Source organism: Salvia hispanica, chromosome 6 (assembly GCF_029641045.1).
Source record: "Salvia hispanica isolate PSC_SH4W2 chromosome 6, Shi_PSC_v1, whole genome shotgun sequence".
Taxonomy (NCBI): domain Eukaryota; kingdom Viridiplantae; phylum Streptophyta; class Magnoliopsida; order Lamiales; family Lamiaceae; genus Salvia; species Salvia hispanica.
In genome coordinates, this window is record NC_142697.1 from 25,770,255 (window position 1) to 25,783,588 (window position 13,334).

General features: G+C 36.7%; 1 protein-coding gene across 6 annotated transcripts; it reads right to left on the reverse strand.

The window, feature by feature from the left end:
• Positions 1 to 501: 501 nt before the first annotated feature.
• On the reverse strand, positions 502 to 8,041 carry LOC125204059 (uncharacterized). 6 transcript variants are annotated; one of them, XM_048102599.2, is made up of 6 exons: positions 7,887 to 8,013; positions 7,259 to 7,704; positions 6,526 to 6,897; positions 2,091 to 6,331; positions 1,454 to 1,512; positions 502 to 1,050 (listed from the first exon to the last, which is right to left on the reverse strand). In XM_048102599.2, exons 2-4 carry the CDS (start codon positions 7,430 to 7,432, stop codon positions 2,129 to 2,131), a joined length of 4,749 nt encoding a protein of 1,582 aa, XP_047958556.1. In that variant the 5' UTR covers positions 7,433 to 7,704; positions 7,887 to 8,013; the 3' UTR covers positions 502 to 1,050; positions 1,454 to 1,512; positions 2,091 to 2,128. The 6 variants fall into 6 exon arrangements, with proteins under 6 accessions (XP_047958556.1, XP_047958554.1, XP_088917254.1 ...); XM_048102597.2 differs by having other exon boundaries at positions 2,091 to 6,337; XM_089061128.1 differs by lacking the exon at positions 7,259 to 7,704 and having other exon boundaries at positions 2,091 to 6,337; positions 7,887 to 8,041.
• Between the last annotated feature and the right edge of the window lie 5,293 nt (positions 8,042 to 13,334).

Consider the following 13,334-nt stretch of genomic DNA (forward strand, 5'->3'; position numbering starts at 1 on the left):
AATCCAAATACAAACCAATGTCACAAATAATAAGGTGGAGTAATAAATTATACTCTCTCCATCCACCGAAAAATAGTCCTCAATACTAATTCTCGGCTATCATCTGCAACAACTAGTCTATGTTCAACTGACAAATGGAATATACCAAAACTTAGGCATGTCGTATGCAAAAACATTCATCTAATCAAGTGATGACTTTTGTGTTTGAGAAACTTGCAAACAGTTAAAGAAAGTAGTGAATTTCAGAAGGAGCGAGGAGGTGTGCAAGAGAATTCCTAACATCAAGAAAGTGCACGTGCCTTTTGATGATTGTTTGTGTTTAGTCTATCTCCACAATTTCAGCTGTTTTACTTAAGCCTGGATCATTAAAGATAAAGAAGCAATTTCAAGCAGACTTGAACTTCAGCATCATCTATCACTATACTGTGCAAAGCAAGCACAAGGTGCACATCAGCTACAAATGACAAATTTACTCGTGCCAACCAAACAAAACAGCTGTAATAAGTTACGGAAGAGTATATTCATCTGTATTCATCTATAGTCCCATCATCCGATATAAAATCATCACATGGTTGCAATCAAAATTTCTTCATCAGCACAAAGATGACAGGTATTTGAGTATGGCTGCACTACAATGAAAAGGCAGTGTACAGACCCGCAATACCAGAACGAGGAAAGATAATAAAAAATTGTATCATAATTACGATGAACCCCACACATACACATGAATGGGGAAAATAAGGATATGAAGATGTTAAAAGGGGAAAAATTTAAGGCAAGTTCAAATTCCGAAGGGCTTCAGTTCCATCGGTACTAAGACCAGCCTCCTCAGAAAAGGTTAGTACGTCGTACCAAAACTACTTTTAATTACGACCTTCAGTACCTAGGCGCCAGAAGTTTATGTTTTTTTGCAGTAAGAATATCTACAGAAGGCATGAGTATATGCTGCCTAGAAAGAGTAGGGGGAGATTTGGACATTAAAGACCTACTAGCAAGCCATCAGTCCTCTCAAGAGAAATCATGAAGATGATAGTAAATTGGCTTCCGAAACTGCAAAAGCAAACCCCATGTCAAATTCACTACGCAAGAAGACAGCATCCTCAGAATATGGAAAATTAGTACATATTCACCTATCAGTGTTAATTCTAGAATCAATACTTCCCCAAGTCCAAAATTCCTAATATACTAAAAATTCTCCTCAGTCACTTCAGATCCTTATTAAATTCCCTGAAAATGAATATTTACTTAATGCAGTCGTCTGTATAATACATTCAAATGATAACACAGATGTGGCACCTTCAAATTAACTTAACCCTCATTATGTAGCCATGTTAATGCCCATCACATATTATATTTTCTTAATGTGACTGCAACTGAAGCCTTGATGATCACCAATCTGAACAAAAGAGCTGTCTAATATAATCTATTCCATTCCATCAGGAGAGAAGCTTACCTACAGTAACAGCAACACTGACGAGAACCAGCACTTCACCTCACAACATTGACAGCCTCCTGCAAAATCAAATCATAACATCAGCCAAAAGAGTTTAAAGGAGTAAAGTTAATTTTTGTCCATTCTCCATTGATGTTACTCACTTTGTCATAGTACTAATTTACAGAAATTTACATATGATCACCATTTTAATCTTGCACATTTAAAGATATATGCAGAACAGGAATAGAGAGACAGTACCAAAACTAATTCATACAATAAAACATAAAAGCTTATATACTTTAAAGTTATAACTTCATATTTTGGTGACGGTAAGCATGCTGTAGCAGCTTATTAACTGCATTGAAGTGGCAAAAAGCCCGTACAGTGAACTCAATTTCCAAAAGAAGCAATTTTAATACTACTAAATTGGATAGTCCTCCCAAATAAACTGAGAGAACAGAGGTATTTCAGCTCAGGCATATAGATCCAAGCAGTAGGACAACTATTTTCTCACATCCAAGCAAGATCTTCCTAAATTGGATAGTCCTCTAACAATGATTTAGCACAAGAAGTTACCAATTACAAATTTAAGTTAAACCTTCCCAAATCAACTAGTATTGCGTATTGGTACTGGGATGCATAGAAAAACACTTACAGGATTCTACAAATTGTTATGTTCCAGATGTTTATACTCTACTGCCATGAAGACTGCTTGCGTCTGAATGACTCATTATCCCAGTCTCCGTCGGGCTCCTTCCTTTTCAAAATACTGCCTGAAATGGAAAAAATCCTAGCCTGATCCTCTGCTAGACCTTGTGAAGTGGAAACAGCATGCTGGACAGACGAAAGAGGCAACATCTCCTCCCTGACTTCACTTTCCAGAGGTCCAGGGCCTGAATTAAGGTCCAAACCCTGTCTACTCCACTGCCTGTTGCTCTCTAGCATGCTGTTATTACTAATGCCAGGAAAGGTAACCATAAATGGCCTCTGAAAAGGTGATGTCACTGAACCAACAGGTCCTAGATACTGTGAATTCACTGGAGAGGCAAAAGGCCTTACAGTAGAAGAATCTGCATATGAGGCTGACCCAACAGAAAATGTGGCTGATGGGAGAGGAATGGAGGTTCCGTAAGGATATAGAGGTAACTGGAAAGGACTGGATGGGTATGGCACTGCAGGCGATGATGATAATACTGATCCACGGAACACCTCACGGTTATATGGAGCAACACCAGTAGGCTCAAATGTTCTCTGGGCCGCACCAGGTGGATAAACAGAAAAGGGTTGCTCCCCTCGCTCGGGTAACATTGATGGGATTGCCATTGTTGAGTACGCATTTCCAGGAGGAAACCAAGATGAGAAATTGCCCATAACTGAACTGTTTGTTCTAAGACCAGCAGAAGGCAACTGAGATGTACCACCACCATTAACTAGCTGATTAATAAATGGGAACTCCTCAGCACTACCATCATCGGCTAAAGGTCCATTGTTGAGATCAAAATCCCTCCAAACATGCAAACTATCTAAATGTTTAGCATGGAGTGCAGATACCTTGCCTTCAGGATTGCTGCTCGCTGAGCAGTGCACAGCATCATTTGCATCAACTGTATTCAAATCAAGATCTAGGCCACCACAACCATGAGAAGTCATTTCCTCCAGAACTCTTTCATCTGGAACATTTAGATCAATATCCAAAGGGATGCGCTCATGTTTAGTGGTAGAAACATCAGGGCAAGACAAAGTTGTCGGACTTGATGAGGTTTCATGAACTTTTCTGGGCTCAGCAGGTCGAAATGCACTGGTGGCAGCAGAACCCTTCCATCCAAGTTGCACTCTACTTTTCAATAAGTCCTGTGGAGGAACAAATGGGCCTTTGGCAGCTGCAGCTACAGTAATGGAGGCAGAATGGCCACTTTGGATAGACTTCACCGAAAATGGTAATGAGTTAATGAGCTGAACAGTTGCTGGTCCTGAGGATGTTGGTGTAATGGACTCCCCATATTTCCCATCATCAGCACAAAAACCTTCGTTCAGGTCAAACTTCAATTTTGTACCTGGATCTGTTTCCCCTGCGGCGGGAGAAGCATTGCCAGAACCAGTGGGAGCATATTTGTTAGCCTCTTCTGGCTGAATGCTCCCAGACTTGGATCTTCTCAAGTCAGCTTCGCCCTGAGGTTCATTCTCTGCTGCATCAGAACATCTGCTCTCAGACACTGATAGATGATTTGGAATCACCTGGTTTTCTACATTATCATCTACATGATGAGAGTTGAGATCATGAGATGTGGAAGACAAATCAGACATGGTATGACTTTCATCAGCTGCATCCTTTTCCCTTCCAGGCTTACTTGCAGAACTGTTTGCAGCCCCATAATTGAGTTCTCGGACTTTCTCTGCATCATCAGCTTCTGGCAGTAATATCCGGTCACTTTCAGCTTGGAGTAGATTTTCACAATTAGCTGTTTCCGCAATTCCGGACTTAACAGTTGCAGCAGTCAGCTTCTGTTCTGCATCTGTCTTGTTCAATCCTTCATTTACAACCTTACCGGATTCACCTTGATCAATTGGCTTTGGCTTTGATCCTGCTACATGAACCAATGGCTTACACTCACCAACTCTTGAAATATCACCGTGTTCTTCTCCAGGTACCAGGACATCCCCTCGGCTATGTATACAGTTCAAGTTACTAGTAGAACCATTATCCATAGCAGCCTTCTCCTTGTTGACTCCTTCACTTGTATCATCACTGTTTCCTGTCTTTTCATTTGGCTTCCGAGTAGACTCCGAGTCATGGTCAATACTGCTTCTCAAATCTATGTTAGTTGAACTAATTTCTTTAACTTGGTCTCCAGCATCAATACCTTCGGAAGAATGAGAAGCAACACTCGTTCGATCACCGGAAATCTCAACTGGTGCAATAGCCTGTTTCTTTCCATCACAGTCAGATTCATTGAACTGTGATTGCACCACCAAAGAGCATTCCTCAGGGGTAGACTCAGATTTTGCCTCATCACCAACACAAACTTCCTCATCCACATGTACACCTCTTTCCATAGAATCAGCAGGAGAAATTACATCAGATTTAGACATTTCTCCAGCTGCCACACTAGCAAGTAAGTTCATTCCAACATCATCTTCAAGTGATAAGGATGAGGCTGCTTCTGAATATTTTGCACAGCTCTCAACTAATGCATTCATAGGGCTAAAAGAAGATTTGTGTACTTTTTCTGAATTTAATTGGTCTGTTGGAAGTCCCTCCACTATTCTCTTGGAGTCTTCAGAGGCCATGCCTTGTTCCTCACCAGAAAGAACAGCAGGTGACTCACTACTCTCCTTTCCATCAAATTCAACTCGTGGATCTTTATTTTGCCATGCATTCGTGCCTGCAGCAACAATGCAACGATTTGCATCACTCTTCTCCTTTGAAGCATGATCAGACTGCGAGCTTTCGTTCATAAGAACAGGAGAAGAAACTCGGCAGCTCATTAAGGTAGGATCTTCCAGGGATCCTTCATTCATGCCATGGGCAGGACTTCTTACACGGTTTGGTATCTTAACAATTAGTTTAGGACTGCTCCCTTCGTAGATGGGCCCCTCAGCAACATTGTTGTGTGCTGAAGAAACTTTGCTGGAGTTGTTCTCTTTTTGACTTACAGATGCTGATACCCTTGGAGAACCACTAAGTTTTCGATTACGAGCACTACTACTTGAAGTCTTATTAACAGTAGCCAAAGCTGAAGTGGAACTTTTCGTGTCATCCTTCACCGAGACAGACTGACCATAACTATGAGACTGGTTAGAACTACTGCTCCTATCCTCCCTAATTTGAGGAGCATCCGCACTGCCTCCAACAGAAGCGTTGGGTTGGTTATCCTTTCCAGAAGAAAATGGCGTAGCAGGTTTCACAGCCCCAGGCGAAGAGGCTGCATACTTTATGATACTTTCCCCGTGTGAAGATCTAACTGAAGTAGTTTTGGCAGCAGAATTTTGAGAAATTGAGCTTTTCATGGCAATATCAGACCCATTAGGGATTTTTCTTCCACCATGAGCGGCCTCAGGGAGACGTGATTTGGATGGCCATGCATCTGTAGCTTGGGTTGAGCCAGACTTTGCATCAATCATGTTCATTTCAGCCTCAACACGTTTCTTCCATGTGTCAACTAAACTTCGTGCTTTTTTCTGAATTTCTACATTTTTATGTGTTCGTAAATGATTCACGGACCTGCCAATGTTGCTCATTTGCAGGGCATGAAGATTAACAGGCAGTTTATCTAGAGCACTAAGTAAAACCAACAGAAATTCTTCCACGTATTTATCACAATCCTTTAGATTACTACAATCCATGTGTTTCCCTTTCTGAATATCCTGTAGCCATTCATCCAAAATAGGTAAACCCTTGAGTTGCACAAAGCGATTGAGGCAGTCATCCTTCTCAGTGGAAGCCATTACACTGGTAAGCATGGAACGGCTAGCCAAATCTATTTTTCTCTCCATTCCATTTACCAAATCTATTTTTCTATCCATTCCATCCAGTTGCATCAACTTGATGAGCTTATCAACCCCTTCAAAATCAACAACTCCACCTTTTTCTGTTATTCGAGCAATCTCATTTTTCAAACTACTCTCATTTTTCCACTGAACTAGATCACCATCATCAATCCTCGATGAAGAACGTTCTCTTTTGACAGGATCTGCACCATGATCACCTCTTTCCCTCTTCTTTCCCCTGGCTTGAGAATGAAAAGAATTCCCATTATTTTGACCATCATCAGAAGCAGATTTAAGTTGTGAAGTTGAAGTTGGACCATTAACTTGCTTTGGGGAACGACCACCAGGCTGCAGAGTCACATGCATCTCTGTCTTAGTTTTGAATAAAAGCTGATCTACCTCTTCTTTCTGCTCCTGGAAACAATCTATTGCATGTGAGAATGAAGAAATAAAGCACAATAAATGATAAATTTCATCCAATCCCCTCCTTACCATACACCCTCCCAAGCAAAATAAAGACTGGAAAATAAAGAATTCATTTATATGTAGAGAACATAACAGGAAAAGAAAAGAGAAAACTTTTTCTGGCCATGATTACTAACATTAAAGCAATCTTGATCAGTTAGCCACCACAAACGCTTGTTTGAAATGTCATAGGCTCGTCGACAAACAAAAGCAGCTGTCCCCACAGGAAGTTCTACGCCTTTAGGAAGAAATGCAACTTTGCATGGATGGAGTAAATATGCAGCAGAAGTTTCGTCCTTGTGAAAGGAATAGAAAATTTCGTTTGGTGCGGCGTCGAACAGATGGCCTTTTCCCAGCTTCAGTTCAGATGATCGATAAAGCCAATTCACACCTAGCTTCAATTTCTTTTCTTTGTCAAATGCTAACCAACGAATTAATCCAATGGATGGAGGGGAACTTTTAGGAGGTTTGAAAAGAGCACAATCACCAACAGTAATTTTGCGACCGTCCTGCAAGGCAGAAATAGGGAATACCATGTATAAATGCCACAAAGAAATTATTGCATCCATATACCCACCAAGCTTTTCACAATATTAAAGGTTTGAAAGCACAAAGGAAGAAAAACTACTCCATAACCTTAATCCAAATAACAATGACCAAGACCAATTCACTGGTATAAAGTATAAACGATACAGTTACACAAAATAATCATGTCACAGGGCTAAAAGAACGTACATTCTTTCTTATGTCATTAGTAAAAGCAAAATCATAAAAGACATAAGCAAATACAAGAAGTAAACATCCCAAGGGGTTAAAAGAAAAGGTATGAATTCGTGAAAGGAAATACAGCACAACCCATCAAGCCAATACCTTGAAGAACGAATCGCCAGTGGTGGAGGTCGTGATGGAAGAAGCAATAGGAGAATGATTATGACCTGCGGCAGTTACCTTTGTCGCCGATGGAAGGACTGGCCGCATGTGCTGACTGTTACTCCTCCTTAAACTCTTACAGCTCTCGCTGTCCCGCTTGACCCTCCCATGCATAATAAAGCAAGGTATTTTGCATTTTCCCCAAATTCAAGCGTCAAATTCTTCCGATTCGCCCTCAAATGTACACCTCAATCAAAAGCGCCAGTACCTATGCCTCATTCACAATCCCCAGAAACTCTAGGTTACCTTATTTAAATCCCTGATAATACTTCCTAATTCCCCGATCAAGCCACTGAAAAAACCCTAGATCGGTCCAATTCTACAAAAGCCCATATTTATTGCGCCTTATTTCATTTCTATGAGCTTCTATTCCCGGATCCCATAACCTATCAAATACAAGTTGGAAAGTTTCAGATCGAATAATTAAACCACATCAATCAAACAATCGCCAAAGAAGAATGCAAAGCAATGACAAATTTGGAGCCTTCAAAATCGCGTACACAGACGAAAATACACATACATCCACACGTGCGAGTGGATACAGAAGAAAGAAGGAAGAGAGATAGACCTGGTGATTTTCTCCAATCAGAGATACAACGAGAGGTTTGAGAGAGAAAAAGCGGCGAGATATAGAGATAGGAAGCTGTACGTACAGAGAGAGAGAGAGATGAAGAAGAAAAGGAAAAACGATGTCGTGACGACTCGGCATAAACGTAGCGGTCTAATTTGAGTTGTGAGTTCAGTCGAGTCAAGCGTGTGAGTTTGCTGACGAGGTCTAGGGCGTATGGGTATAACAATACTGATGTGGAATATGTATTTTTATTTATTATTTCACACACTAATTCAATAGTATTTTTATTTATTATTAGTATATATAACTAATTATAATTTGCAAGTTTTATGATTTTAATTGCTAATAAATATTTTGTAAAATGTCTTGTAAGGAGAAAGAAATGGTCTCATTTGATTAGATATAATTTTAAATGAATAAATGTCACTTGATAGCGTCATCGGCCGAAAATGTTAATTTAACACAACACACTCCAATATAGTAGAGTAACTCATATTTACACATAAATCAATGTACGTACTTAGGGCCGAGGGAAAATACCAAAAAAATGATATATTGCTCATATCGTATTGCAAAAAAATCAAAAAATTATCGAATTTTTGATATATCGTAATTTTCAATACGATACCGTATCGTAAGTTTTCGATATGATAACGATGTGAATTTCTTTATATCGCGATATATTGTTTTATATCGAATATACGATATATATCGATATATCGTTTTATATCGAATACACGATATACATCGTAACATATTGAAATTCAATAGTACATATTGAAGTTTAAAATTATAAATATATATAAATCCATTTAATTTTTATGTTATTTTTCAATTTTGAAATTATATTCTTCGATATACAGGTGTTCGATACGATAACAATATTTAGATATATCGTTCTTAACGATATACCGAATGTCGATACGATAATGATATTGATATTATCCATATCGAAAGTTTGATATATCGAAACTTTCGATACGATAACGATGTGAAATTCTTTCATATCGATATTTTCGATACGATACACGATACAACGTTTTCGATACGATATATCGTATGGACCCACCCCTGTACGTACTATCAAACTTGTTGGTCTCTTTTCTTTATTTTACTTAATCAGAGTTAATATTTATGTATCTTACTTTTTATAAAAATATATTGTCAAGAATAATATATGGAGTACATATGTTCTTTGTTTTAACTAAGCAATGGTCAAGTCAGTACAAATTATATCCATGCAAGGGTTCTGTAAATGTATCAAATTAGTACTACTACATGAAATTTACAAAGTGAACAAAAACAGAAAAAATCTTGTACTAATTGTATTTTTTTAATACTCCATGTAATTTCGAATATTACATATTAGAATTTAGAGTTGAGAGATGTACTCAGACTTGTCAATTATTTCTCTCCAACTTTTGTCGACAATAACTAGCTTAGGTTGTTACACATAATGTCCAACGTTATTGTACGATTGTTGATGAATTATAGACTTATATCACACTAATTAAGAGTTTGACGATAATTGTACTACGAGTGTATTATTTCAGCTTTTCTTCAATTTTTTGTTTTGGTTTATCTGATGGCTGGTTAAATTAGTTGATTATTTTGTTATGGGTTTCAAAATGTGTAATGAACTTTAGTATAGAATTGATTGTTTCACAAGTATTTATAATAACTTAAAAATATCCAATAGGTAGTTTTAAAAATATACTCCCATTATATTCACATAGCGAGACTAGATGAATGAGCATAAAGATGAAAAAAAAAATAAGCCTACCAAATCAAATTCGGTTATTTTGGCCTGTTTCGAGTAAATTTTCAAATTATAAAAATTATACCGGTTCGAATAGATTCAATTCAATAATTAGTTTTATCAGTTTGATACATTAAAAAGAAGAAGAAATCAAATTTCAAAAACAAAACAAATCAATATCCTATTAATTAAATTGGAGAAATAGTAATTGGTTCCATGTTGTAATTCTATGAATAATTAATTTCTAAGAGAAGAAATTATAATCATACTCCTCTCATCCACAATTAATTGACACCAATTTCCTTCTTCATTCGTCCACAATTAATTTACGCTCTTATTTTTTAGGCGGATCCAGGATCCTAAAAGGGAATGGACGAAATAAGATTTAACGGAAGCTAACGGAGGGGGAAGGGGCGACGTCGGAGCTATTGGAGGGGGCGTACGCGTCTATGGAAAATTTACGTCCAGGTCCATGGTAGCGGGTCACCAGGGAGGGGCGATCGCTCCCTCATGCCTCTCCCTGGATCCGCTGCTTTTTACTACTTTTGGTAATAGACCTCACATTCCACTAACTTATCACACTAACATTATATTATAAAATTAATATATAAAAGTATGACTCACACCCCACTAATTTTTTTAACCCACTTTTCACTATATCAAACCGGCACAATTTATCGTGGACAGAGAGAATAGTAATTTTGAAAACTTACTACTACCTTCGTCCCCCAAAATTTGCTACACTTTGACCTGACACGGGTTTTAAGAAATGTAAGGGAAAGTGAATTGAAAAAGTTGGTGGGATATGGGTCCTACTTTTAAAGTATTAGTTTTATAATAAAATATGAGTAGGAATGAGTTAGTGGAATATGAGGTCCACTACTAAAAATGGTAAAAGTGAAGTGTATCAAATTTTCAGGGACGGACCGAAATGGTAATATGTATCAAATTTTCAGGGACAGAGGTAGTAAATTTTTGTAAGTTGAGTTTGATAGTAGTGAAAATGTCTTCTCGAACTCTCAACATGAAACGTTTGGCTCACATCCAAATTGTGATCCGCACAAACTCACATCCAACTTGGCTTCATCAACAACAAAATAACATCTCCTCGCAAGATCTCTGTCGATGGAGTGGAGCTTCCCTTAAAATCTCGGCTCTGTTAATTGAACCGAATCTTCCAGATCGAACAAAGAGCTTCCGAAAGAGCTGCTGCAGCTAACTCAGGGAGCTATCAGAAGCTTCTAGAACGCGAAACCGAGGAAAACGGCGTGGAGCTTTTGGTTTAAATTACGTTTGGAGCTTTGACTATAATTAATTAGGACAAAACTGGGATTAATAATTTTTGTAAAATCTGCAGATAATGTACAAGAAGGTACAAAAGATGATTAATCTGACACCGCAGAATCTGAAATTAATCTGACAATTAATGAAGAAACAGCCAATGGGAACAGATTTATTTAATTTCCAGTTGAGAATATCAAGATGTGGCAGAGATATGTTTTTATCTTGCAACAGAGAGCTGACATATAAAATGGGAATCTTATTCACTTTCACTATGTGCAATGTGTGTAGAGAGAATGTGACAAAAGTGAGAGCCATAACTGATTGCAAGTGGGAAATGAAGGATACGAGACAAGAATTGGAGATTTCTGTGGATGTCGTTTTACTTCTGTCTCTTGTCTCCTCTGAAGATGCCTGAGACGTCATTTTCTCAACTAAATGGGACTTTTTTTTTATTCTTTTCTAAGATTTTCCAATCATACGTATATTGCATTGGAAAAAAATAATTGATGCATGACGCGCACCTCCTTTTTTTAATTTCTTTCACATTGAATTGAACCACGTGGGAATTTATATATATTGAAATGGAGTATAAAAAAGAGCAGAAAATGAATATATTTTTCGTTGCTACTATTAATTTTATAATGAAACGGGGGTGAATTTATTTAATCAAATACTATGACACATACTTATTAAATGAGACATTTTATGGCTGATGGATCAAAATGAAATATACTAGTACTACATACTTACTAAATGAGAATATGATTACTGTGTTTTAATTAATTAAGCATGTGGTAAAATAGAGTTTAATGAATAGGAATCAAACTATTTTACATACAAATAAATTGGGCTATGAGTTTAGTCGAAGCGAAGCTGTATGTTTTGATTGCATAAATTTTATGAGTTTCATAAATCATACTAATAGTAAAAGCCCAATTACATAGATAGAGAGACTAGGGCTGGGTAAATATACCGAAAAAATGGTATATCGATCGTATCGTATTGAAAAATATCGAATTTTTGGTAAACCGAAACTTTCGGTACAATACAATACCGTATCGAAAGTTTTCGGTATGATAACGATATGAATTTTCTTATACCGCGGTATACCGTTTTATATCGAATATACGATATATATCGATATTATCGGTATACCAAAATATATCGAAAATCAATACGTATCGAATTATCGATACATATCGTTTATACCGATGATAATGATGATGATGATAATAATAATAATAATAATAATAATAATAATAATAATAATAATAATAATAATAATATTTATTTTTTTAAGATTAAAAGTTTAAATCATAAATATATCCATATAACTTAATTATATATTTTTTGATTATGAAGATGGGGACAATGTTTATTTTATTATGTTAAAATTATATCAATTTTGGTTTTATTTTTCGGTTTTGAAATTATATTTTTTGGTATACAAGTATTCGAAATGGTACAAAATTTCGGTATATCGTATGAAATATCGATATACCGTTTAGAACGGTATACCGAAGTTCGGTACGATATACCGAAATTTTGAAACGGTAACGATATAGTTTTTTTCCATACCGAAACTTTCGAAACAATAACGATATGAAATTCTTTCATATCGATATTTTCGATATGATAACGAAACAAAATTTTTAATACGGTATATCGTATCGACCCAGCCCTAAGAGAGACACGTTCAGAAGCAAAATTTGAGATAGTAGTGAAGATAAAATGTTCTCCGACAATATATATCAATAAATTCTACTCCCGTACTCCGTATTCGTTCTTTTAACAAGGGAATCAAATAGAATAATGCCGGCAATTTGGACAAAATCTAATACTCATACAACTCTTTAAAATTCACCAAGGAATGGACCCAAATTAAATGATCAAACAAATTAAGTCTTAGAAAACAATTAGAGCAAATTTCAACTTTAATGCTCAAATGACCAATCAAATTATGTCTTAGAAAACAATTGAGCAAAAGTTAGATGCGGAAAATAAAAAAATAAGGCAAATATTGTATTTTTCTTGTTGGTGGTTACCCATAAGCCATAAGTCACATACGAAGACTAAACAGTGTCATTCTTTAATTTTCCTTCCAAAATAATACCCTTCCAAAATAATACTATCATTCTATTTTGAATTACGTCACCATGTTTAATAATACTCCCTCCGTCCCATAAAAGTTGAGACAAAACTTTTGGACACGGAGATTAAGAATTTATATTAAATAAATAGGAGAGATAAAAAAAATAGGAAAAATAAGAGAGAGTAAAGTAAATGATGGAATAAAATAAGAATGATTAGATGTTTTGTCTTTAGTTAAAAAAGGAAATAACTCAACTTTATTGGGACGGACTAAAAAAGAATACGACTCAACTTTTATGGGACGGAGGGAG